This window comes from Terrapene carolina, unplaced genomic scaffold (genome assembly GCF_002925995.2).
Source record: "Terrapene carolina triunguis isolate 2854851 unplaced genomic scaffold, T_m_triunguis-2.0 Scaffold93, whole genome shotgun sequence".
Lineage (NCBI taxonomy): Eukaryota > Metazoa > Chordata > Testudines > Emydidae > Terrapene > Terrapene triunguis.
In genome coordinates, this window is record NW_020664444.1 from 2,692,250 (window position 1) to 2,702,527 (window position 10,278).

At 43.7% G+C, this 10,278-nt stretch overlaps 1 protein-coding gene across 1 annotated transcript; it reads right to left on the reverse strand.

The window, feature by feature from the left end:
* Positions 1–746: 746 nt before the first annotated feature.
* LOC112115364 (testis-expressed protein 47) lies at positions 747–9,758 on the reverse strand. Its single transcript, XM_029911269.1, has 7 exons — positions 9,621–9,758; positions 8,940–9,009; positions 5,924–6,027; positions 4,656–4,720; positions 2,964–3,165; positions 2,327–2,486; positions 747–1,354 (listed from the first exon to the last, which is right to left on the reverse strand). Exons 1-7 carry the CDS (start codon positions 9,756–9,758, stop codon positions 1,317–1,319), a joined length of 777 nt encoding a protein of 258 aa, XP_029767129.1. The 3' UTR covers positions 747–1,316.
* Positions 9,759–10,278: the final 520 nt, after the last annotated feature.

Genomic DNA, 10,278 nt, shown 5'->3' on the forward strand with positions numbered 1-10,278 from the left:
TCCGTCAGCTGATGGCCCTAGCAAGGGGGAGGGGGAAGAGCAACAGCGTGCACACAGCTCCATAGAGGAGGTAGGGACGGAGCCTGGGGGAAGGGGGTGGAACAGGGCATATCCCTTCCAGCCCCCTGCATGAGCTGCTCAGGGCAGGGGGCTGGGAGCACCCCCACGAGCCGAGCACCCCATCCCTCTGCCCTGACCCTTGAACCCCCCACACACACACACACCCCAGCCCTCTGCCCTGACCCCTGAAACACCCCCCCAGGTCTGGGGGTCCCGGCCATAGGCCCTGCTCAGCCCACGCTGGCCTAGGTGAACAAAACCCCAGGCTGGCAGCGAGCTGAGCAGGCTGGTGGTGTAAGATCAGCATTTTAATTTAATTGTAAATGACGCTTCTTAAACATTTTGAAAACCTTGTTTACTTTACATACAATAGTTTAGTTATATAATATAAACTTATAGAAAGAGACCTTCTAAAAACGTTAAAATGTATTACCAGCACGCAAAACCTTACATTAGAGTGAATAAATGAAGACTCGGCACACCACTTCTGAAAGGTTGCCGACCCCTGGGCTAGACCATCCCTGACAGGTGTTTGTCCAACCTGCTCTTAAAAATCTCCAGTGATGGAGATTCCACAACTTCCCTTAGCAAGTTATTCCAGTGCTTAAACTTCCTAACTGTCAGGGTGGTTTTCCTAATGTCCAACCTAAACCTCCCTAGCTGCAATTTAAGCCAATTGCTTCTTGTCCTGTCCTCAAGAGGTTAAGAAAAATGATTTTTTCCCCCCCTCCTTGTATGTAAAGCAGGGCCTCCTTTACATACATGAAAAGTGTTGAGTCCCCTCCATCTTCTCTTTTTCCAATCTTCTGAGGTTGTTTTCTAGTCCTTTAATCACACTTGTATGATAGTCATAATTTGTATTCTTTTGTATACAAGCTCGTGTGCTACTCATATCTATTTGACCCTGCCTCTGAATTTTTTGGTTTAATTCATGCACCGTGATAGTCACATTCCATAGTTTCACACTGTCCTTGAAAGTCTATTTATTCACATTTTATATGTCAGATAACACGACTTACATTGAAGCTCTCTTCCCGACCCTCTCCTACTGCATAGAAGCTCCTCCTTCATACTTCCACTGGTCTCCAGGAAGAATGTTAGGTTAAAAGTGTATTGTCTCTAAAAGATAAGTATATCCAGCATTCATGGTAGCTTGGTCACTTTGTTACCCTTCAAGGCCCCCTTGAATTGTGTGTGTGTTTTGTAAATGATGAAAACATGACAATGCTAAGGAGGAAGTACTTTAGTCGGGTGTATCATGGATACAAGTGACAAGGGGTAGGCCACACAGTTTCTGTGAGGAAGAAAAGATGAAAGTCTTAATCATTGAAATGGAATTGAGCCAATATTCATACAAGCTGCTGAAAGTGATTTCTTTAACCCCTACATCCTGCAACTCTCCAACTAGCCCATATTAGTCAAAATATCAGATTAGCCCTTAGGGTTAATTGGGGGAACATGCTACCTCTTATAGGCCTTGCAGGTTACACTTCAGTCCTGCAACCCTCTGGTACTGTAGGGGGATAGAAATGATGCATTTCAGAATGGCTTTGTCTGCCAGATTGAAAACAAGCTTATTCTAATACAGGTTCAGGAGTAAGGCTTCCCCATCTACTTAGCCTGACTGCTCCCCACATAGAGCAGAAAAGGCCTTGAGCTTCCTTTCAGGAAAGCAGCTTGCATTCCTAGCAACCTTTACTGTCTAGATTGTAGCTTTGCCCCTCCCAAGCAGCATGGTGACAACTGCAGGGACCTGCATGAACAAAATGGGCAACAGTTCTTGTGAAAGCACCTTTACTTCTGATTTTTCCTCTAAGACAGTTTTGCCCTCCTCCCCCCTTCATATGCACAGTTGGAGGGTCGCATTCAATGCCCGCCCCTAGAAGTGGAGGGGAGGGTGTTACCAGTCAGACTAAGCATCAGGCCAAGATTCTAATCGTGTGCCCCTCAGGCACACAATCACATGCTGCAGCTGGAATGAAAAGCTCATTACTGTACTTGTGAAAGGACAATATTAAATATTTTCAGAGGAGGTGGTGACTTCATGGAATAACTTTAAAAGGCAACCGTGACTCATACCCCTATGGATTTAGAAGAGTTCTTAACAGGGCAGGAATCTCTTGTTAATAGGTACACTCACTGTTAGCATCCCTAGACTTTCACCATTATGTGAGCCAGAAGTTTGGTTCCAGAGAGAGTATAAAACGCTAACCCTGCCCCCTAACAATTCATCCCAACCAATTGCCTTGTAAAACTGCAGAAGTACCTGAAGCCATGGCAGGCTGTAAAGGATTGTTATACATTTTCAGAAATGCTTCCGGACTCATAAATTCTTTTGCCTTGAACAAGTAGTTAATTGTTTCTGCTGGGATTAGAAGTTCTGGAACAAGGGTGTGTAGATTGTCACCCAGTCCCTTACTGCTCACCTGTGTGTGAAATAAAATAGTATTCAGTGCAGTTAGACTTTTATGTTACCCATGACATTCCTATCCCCCAACTAAGGGAATGTGCCAAAGGAAGCATATCTGATTTTATCTTCCCTATTTACAAGCGTTCTACTTGCTCTGTTTAGAACAATGGAGCAGACTGTGCTGGGTAACCAGAATTTAGAGGGTAATGAAATTTGTACCCTTTTCAGCTTGTTAATGCAGTAATGATGGACTGCAAAGGTGTAACCAGTGGCTGCACCAAATAAGCCAGTGTAGTTTGGAAGATAGAGGTTTGAAATAAAAGACGAGTGTGTTCTTCATTCCCCTCACTACACCATTCTAGAGTCAAAGGAGAAAGGCCGGTAGCAAGATGAGACTAAACCAGCACTTATTTGCATTTGTAAACTCAGAGTTTTGAAAAAAGGTTAATTTAGAATAGTAACTTAAACATTTATATTTTAATGTAAGTTTCACCTTGAAAGTCTTTGAAAGGTATGTTCCCAGTTTGAGGAGGAGCGTAAGACATTCAGTGACCACCTCTTCTGCAGACTGTGACTGTGTCACATCTTCTAGGTAGGTCACAGGCAGTGTCACCATTGTGACATACCACTGCAGGAAGAGCCTGGTAGGGATGTTGTGGGACACCACTAAAATCTTAATTTCCTGTAACAAAGCACTGAGTGAAGAAAGTTAGCTATAGTCTGAATTCCATCATTCTTATGTACAGATAAAAGGTTTCTGACCAGACATGGTGTATTTCATAAACTGGCAATGTTTGATTGCTTGCATCATATAGACCCTTGCTATTTTTAACTTTTTTTTTTTTAAACTTCCTGCCTATATTAGTGATCAGCTAGCTCCATTTTGGATCTAACTATTGATGTGGTGGTCTTATCCGACCACATCTTAAGAGTCTTATCTTGAAGAGTAATTATATCTTGTGGGGTGTGGTTTTGATTGGGAGAAGTTTATGCACCTGATGAGTCTGACGACACCAGCAGCCAATTACAAACTGAAAGCAAAGGCCTGAGATGTTTTCATTATGTTCGTACTGTCTCCTTTTCTGCATCTTGTGCTGGGGTGTACTCTCCACACTACCACTGCAAGAGCTGAATTAGGCCAGGTGGGCTCGATCAGCTAATTAAGCTGTGAATTGGGGATATTTAGCAGTGTGGAGGGAGCTAATTAGAAGGACACTCAATAGTGAGGGAACAGGCAGGGCTTCTATAAAGCCAGGAGGGCAGCAACTGTGTGGGGAGCAGCAGAGAGGAAGCCTGCAGCCCTGCTCCCTGAGGTAAAGGAGAAGGTGCATGGTGGGTGACAGCAGTAAAGTTGATGTGGACACACACCTTTATTGTTTGTTGAGGGTCATAGACTTGAACCCAGAGCAGCACGAGGCATTGAATGGCAAGACTGTGGGAGTGACCCAGTCAGGGCAGCGGGTGTGAGGACTGCATGACCCTGTTGGTGGCAAAAGACTTTGAAAGACCCCAACCCACTCCCCTGAAGAGGGAAAAACAGTGATCTGGGCGGAGGGCTGAGTCACCAAGCAGCCATGCTGCGACTCTGAGTGGGAGGAGAGCTGCACCAAGGAAAGAGAAGAAAGGGGGTGCTGAAGTAGGCAGAGCTAATTGCCAGCAGGAGGTGCCACCCAGTAGCTAGTAGGGCACACAAAGACATACCTAGATCTAAAAACCTGTTTTGTTCAAAGCAGAATTTGGAAACTGTACAGCTGTACAGCCAAATTAAATGCTAGGCATGGGCTCTCAGAGGGCAGGAGAACTGCTGAAGAACTAAAGTCCAAGGCAAATCAGAGCAATTTCAATGGAGGGGTTGGCCAACTTTCTTGGTACTCATTGCCACCTCTCCAGTTTTGTATGGGATACTGAAGAGGAGGAAAAGAGCCATTCCTCCTTGCAAAAGAAAGAGTCATGTGGCACCTGAAGAACAAGGAAGGATAAATAAGAGGAAAATATTTTTCACACTCAAATTAAAATGTAACCCAACCCATGGTCTCCAGGTGTTCAGCAGGGGGAGATACTAAGCTATTTCTCTATACTAATTATACTAAATGTTAGTTTTAACCCTAACACATTCATTGTCATTCCTGCATTAAAATTTACTTCCACATGAGCTGGTTTCTTTGAGCTCTTCTGAAACGCTTACCTAGAGCCTTGCTTCTGGAGAGAAGCTAGATCTTGGAGGATCTGATATAATGTGCCGCTGGAGGACTGCAAAGGAAAAAGGGGGGTTGTTACAAAGGTTCAATTTAAAAAAAAATGAATATAAAAATAACTGATCAGATGCTATTGGTGTATGATGAGCTGGATCATAGATGCTGAGGTGGGAGCACTGGAAAGTTCAAGTGCTCAGCCAGAGGTGGGGTGGGGGGCACTATTCCCTCTGGTACTGATGGACTCTACAGAGAATGTTGTCCTGCCTTCTTCACTCAGAATTGCAAATTGGGGGCACTACTTGAATAGATTGGAACAACATGGACAGTCCTAGAGACAACTGATTCTCGGTTAGTAACCCCACCAGTAGGGCTGTCGATTCATCACAGTTAACTCATGCGATTAATTGAAGTTTTAATCACACTGTTAAAACAACAGAATACCAATTGAAATTTATTAAATATTTTTGGATGTTTTCAATTACAACACAACACAAAGTGTACAGTGCTCACTTTATATTATTTTATTACAAATATATGCACTGTAAAAAAAATATTTTTCAGTTCATCTCATACAAGTACTGTAATGCAATATCTATCATGAAAGTTGAACTTACAAATGTAGAATTACGTACCAAAAAAACTGCATTCAAAAATAAAAATGTAAAACTTTAGAGCCTACAAGAGTGCCATGCAAATGTCTGTTCTCACTTTCAGGTGACATTGTAAACAAGAAGCGGGCAGCATTATCTCCCGTAAATGTAAACAAACTTGTCTTAGCGATTGACTGAAGAAGAAGTAGAACTGAGTGGACTTGTAGGCTCTAAAGTTTTACAGTTTTATTTTTTGAATGCAGTTCTGTAACAAAAAAAATCTACAGTTGTAAGCTGCACTTTCACGATAAAGAGATTGCATTACAGTACTTGTCTGAGATGAATTGAAAATATGATTTTTTATCATTTTTACAGTGCAAATATTTGTAATAAATAAAAAATAAATAAATGGCATTCTATTGTTTCAGTACGATTAATCACAATTAATTATTTTAATTGCTTGACAGCCCTAATTTTAAGGTTCTAGTCCTTTTCTTTAAAGCCTTAAATGAACTACACCCTTAGAGCCTGCTTTGCACTACATTAGCCAGGGTCGACAGGGATGGTTGGGCAGATAGAACCCGGGGTGTTTGCACAAGAATCCAGCTTTTGCTGTGGGAGGCCCAAGCTTACAGAATTTATTACTCAAGGAGCTTTACTTAACCTACCTCTAGTATATGAAGAATGGAGCTGGGATAGAGGAGAAGTAGACCTGAGACTGGTTCTCCTAGGTGGTATTTTAATATGTTCTGAAACAGTCTTTCATGGTAACCTTATTTAAAAAACACAAGATTGGCTGTCACATGGGAATACAGTGCACAACTTCAGAAAACTAGCATTTCACCTCACCCTATGCCATACTCACTACTGTCACAGGCCATCACTAACTAGGTGAATGAACTGACTCCTTAAATCTAAGAAACATTAAAAATAGTCATTGGCTTGGGAGTCTATTCTCTTCCTTTACGCACATGACCCAATTATGCAGGGAAGAAACAAGACTCCTAGATTTTTTTAAATTGGCTTTGCTCAAATATCATAGTCAGTAAAATTGGGGCCAGCTAATCAGATTGATTAGTGGCTAATATAATTAATATAAGATTTCAGCAATAGGCTTAATCTTAACATGATGCACCCAAAACTGTTGTACTTGGTGTATTAGCTGAGGCATGTAGCAAAGAGTGCCCAGAATTTCCCCTAACAATTGTTGCACTGAATGCTTAGCTCTGTCTTTGTTGTTGTGGTTGTTTTTTTAACTGTGCAGCACCCAAAGGCCATACGGGTTGGGAATGCTTTAGAAATAAATCTGTGGGAGTGTTACAAATGCACATGGATAAGAATCCTTGCCTCTGGCTTTTGGAGCTAAATGTGTAGCTGTTTGATAATGGCACCAATAACTACTGCATCCTCTATATAAATCCATGGTACGCCCACACCTTGAATACCGAGTGCAGATGTGGTCGTCCCATCTCAAAAAGGATATATTGGAATTGGAAAAGGTTCAGAAAAGGGCAACAAAAATTATTAGGGGGATGGAACGGCTTCCGTATGAGAAGAGATTAATATGACTGGGACTTTTCAGCTTGGAAAAGAGGCAACTAAGGGGGGATATGATAGAGGTATATAAAATCATGAGTGGTATAGAGAAAGTAAATAAGGAAGTGTTATTTACTCCTCATAATACAAGAACAAGGGGCCACCAAATGAAATTAATAGGTAGCAGGTTTAAAACAAACACAAGGAAGTATTTTTTCATGCAACGCACAGTCAACCTCTGGAACTCCTTGCCAGAGGGTGTTGTGAAGGCCTGTACTATAACGGGGTTCAAAAGGGAGCTAGATAGATTCATGGAGGATAGGTCCATCAATGGCTATTGGCCAGGATGGGCAGGGATGGTGTCCCTGGCCTCTGTTTGCCAGAAGCTGGGATTGGGTGACAGGGCATGGATCACTTGATGATAACCTGTTTGTTCATTCCCTTTGGGGCACCTGCCATTGGCCACTGTCAGAGGACAGGATACTGGGCTTGATGGACCTTTGGTCTGACCCAGTCTGGCCGTTCTTATGCTCATTCATCAAGGTATTCAATATACACTAATCATTTGGTTTAACAGAAACAGTCATAATTGAATGTAGGTCACAGAATCAGTCTCCTACTTTCAAAATAAAGATCTCCCCATTCCCTTCAGGGTTGCTTATTGATAGCTTGCCCGCCTTTGCTCCTGTATTTAGTACTAAGCAAGGACACTTGACAAGTGATAACTTTTTATTGCATTAGTATCTAACCAGATGGTAGGTTCATCTGTACTTCCACGCTGTAAATAGACTACTGCTTTATTGCCAGTCCATTATCTGTAGGTTGCGTACCCTTTGTATTAAACATTTGCTGTAACCGCGTAGCGGCTACAGCTTAGGACGGATGCTTAACAAAAAAATTTGAAAGAAAAAGGAAGAAAAAATAAAACGTCAGGTATGGAAGTAGACCTGCTCAATAGGGTGATCAGGCTGACATCTAGGGGCTGTCCCTGACCATAGCAGCATAAATTTTCAACTGTTACACCAATGTGAATGCATCACAGTAACTGCTACTTTCCATATTTTATTTGAGTTCATGCCAAGTCTGATCTCCTTGAGGACAAAGCCAGCTCCCTCTGGTGTGTAACTGAAAAATCACCACTTACTGTAAAGGTAGAGAAGAAATGATTTAATGAATCACCGAAACCAGTCCCACGGTGTGATAGCAGAAGGAAACGTCAACTACTTTCACACACTTCTTCTCCAGTTTGGGTTACGAAGTAATCTGTGTGTTGAGGTTGGTTTTTTTTAACTGTTTGTATTTATCGCTTGTCATACCAAACAAAAAGGGTATGTTGAAAGGCTGCTGTCTTTTTTTAACATATACTGCAGTCATCCCTGCCCCCTCTGCATACACGTTGCATTGGATTTAAATCCAAGTGGTGCTGCTTAATTCACAATACTTAGTTCCTTTGTTCGCAAAATAAAGTGAGGCCACGGTGCTCATCTTTTTCTTGTTGGGGATGAAGCTGTGAAAACAATGGATTCAGGTCCTCTTCAGCCATGACACTGGTGTATGGCTGACAATAACAGACATGGCACTGAGAGTTTGTGGACTTAGGAAGAAAGGGCTGTGAAGGTGGGAAACAGGTAACAGCACTTTAAAAGTATGTCTTTTATCTGATATCACAGGTTTGCTCTAGGTGTTAGGGGACAGGTATGAAGAATTTATCATTTATAATACTGGCATAAATGAGAAATGTATTTGTACAGCAAGCTTTGTTCTACCAGCCTCTAATTACTTCATCAGTGAATAAACCTCGTCGTGGTGGTCATATAACTGATTCCTTTCAGCATCAGCAACATATCTGGACTTACCTTAAAGGCAGTTTAGCTTTATTATAGGATCCAAAGAGACTGGTGTATTCTCCCATGCCAGGTCTGAAGTGGTGGTTATTTAAGTATACATTTGTTTGTCATTAAAGCTGTATTGGGAACTCTATCCTCACTTTTTAAATGAGCTATACAGAATCCAGGAGAGCAGCTGTTTCTGCTGGGTAGCCCTGAAATTTCTCTGCTACTCCTCACCTACAGAGTCTGCATCCCCAAGGCAAGTATCTTACAAGTTAAAATAGTCAAAAGGCAGATTGATGAAAAGATATTATTGTACCTGTAATGTCTCGCCTGTCTGCTCTTTCTGATAGCTTGGCAACAAAAAATAACCTGTGCAGCAGGAACTTCTAGCCAGGAAAGAAAACCAGATGTGTTTACATAAAAGCTGTTGTTCCCTGGCACTGATCGCTTTTAACTGTGTACTATGAGACATTCCCGTGGAACACTCAAGTATTTGAGCATTTCATAAACATTGATGGAGTTAGCCTAACAACTACATTGTAAAGAAGGGAAAGAAGTAACATGTCCATGGTCACACAGCAAAGGTGGGGAAGAGGTGGGAACAGAAAGGAATCCAGACTCTTTAGGGGCTGATTCACCACGGTCTTGCAACTTATTTGTATTACCATCCTACCTAGGAACCCTCATGCAGTCACTTATCCCTGTGCAAGATGGGTGCAATCCACTGCTGGTCTGGCCTGGTGGCATTGTACACTGTCTTGCATAGGGGTAAATGACTGCACACGGTCATAAAATGGAGAGAATCAGGCTCTTTCTCCCATTTGGCTAAATGATTCAGTTTCAGAAAACTGTGTCTGGGGGAGCAAAATGGCATTGCAAAGAAAGAGACCTAGCAATAGCTGGTGCATGAATTTATGAATCTAGCATCTCTCTGCAAAACTTACTGGTCCTCACTCGGAGACCCCAAGTGGTGACTCCAGCCCCCACCAAGGCTCACAGGCACCATGGAGGAGTGAGTTAGAAATGAGCTGGGCCTTTTTTCTGTACCATGCAGCAGGGAGTCAAGGGCCTGGCTGGGCGTGGTGCCAGCCAACAGGCTCCAGCGAAGAGGGTGTGGATCAGAGCAGAGAACCATGGCTTGAGGATGTAAGGTGGTCTATGGGCCCCATGTGTGGGTGCGGGGGGACAAGCCTGAGTGCAGGGATGGAGCTCGAGAGGGGTGCAGGGACGGGCCACTGCCTCTGGGGCAACAGCTGGCCAGCTTCCTCTGACAAAAACAGCAGTAGCTGGAGGACAGCCCCCCAGCCTCCTGTACCACCACCCGGCCTTCCCCCCAGCCTCCTCCAGCCCTGCACCTCTCTTCCCCTCCTCCACCCCCCCATTGCCCAATCTACTCCAGCTCCCCGCCTCTCTCCCTCTCCCCCAGCCACCCACCTCTCTCCCACTCCTCCACCCCCCATTGCCCAACACCCCACCCCCACATTCCCCAATCTACTCCAGCCCCCCACCTCTCTCCCCCTCCCCCAGCCCCCCACCTCTCTCCCCCTCCCCCCCAGCCTCCTCCAACTGCCCACCTCTCTCCCCCTCCCCCAGCCCCCCACCTCTCTCAGCCTCCTCCAACTGCCCCCAGCCTCCTCCCCCTCCTCCACACCCCC

Bases quoted from the DNA above. Each gene is read 5' to 3' on its own strand.
- LOC112115364 (XM_029911269.1), bottom strand. From the start codon at position 9,758: ATGGTTCTCTGCTCTGATCCACACCCTCTTCGCTGGAGCCTGTTGGCT. The intron at 4,721-5,923 runs GTAGGTTAAGTA...TTTCCTTTGCAG, and splicing joins CCATTCTTCATATACTAGAG to TCCTCCAGCGGCACATTATA. The intron at 3,166-4,655 runs GTAAGCGTTTCA...TTCTTCACTCAG, and splicing joins CTCCAGAAGCAAGGCTCTAG to TGCTTTGTTACAGGAAATTA.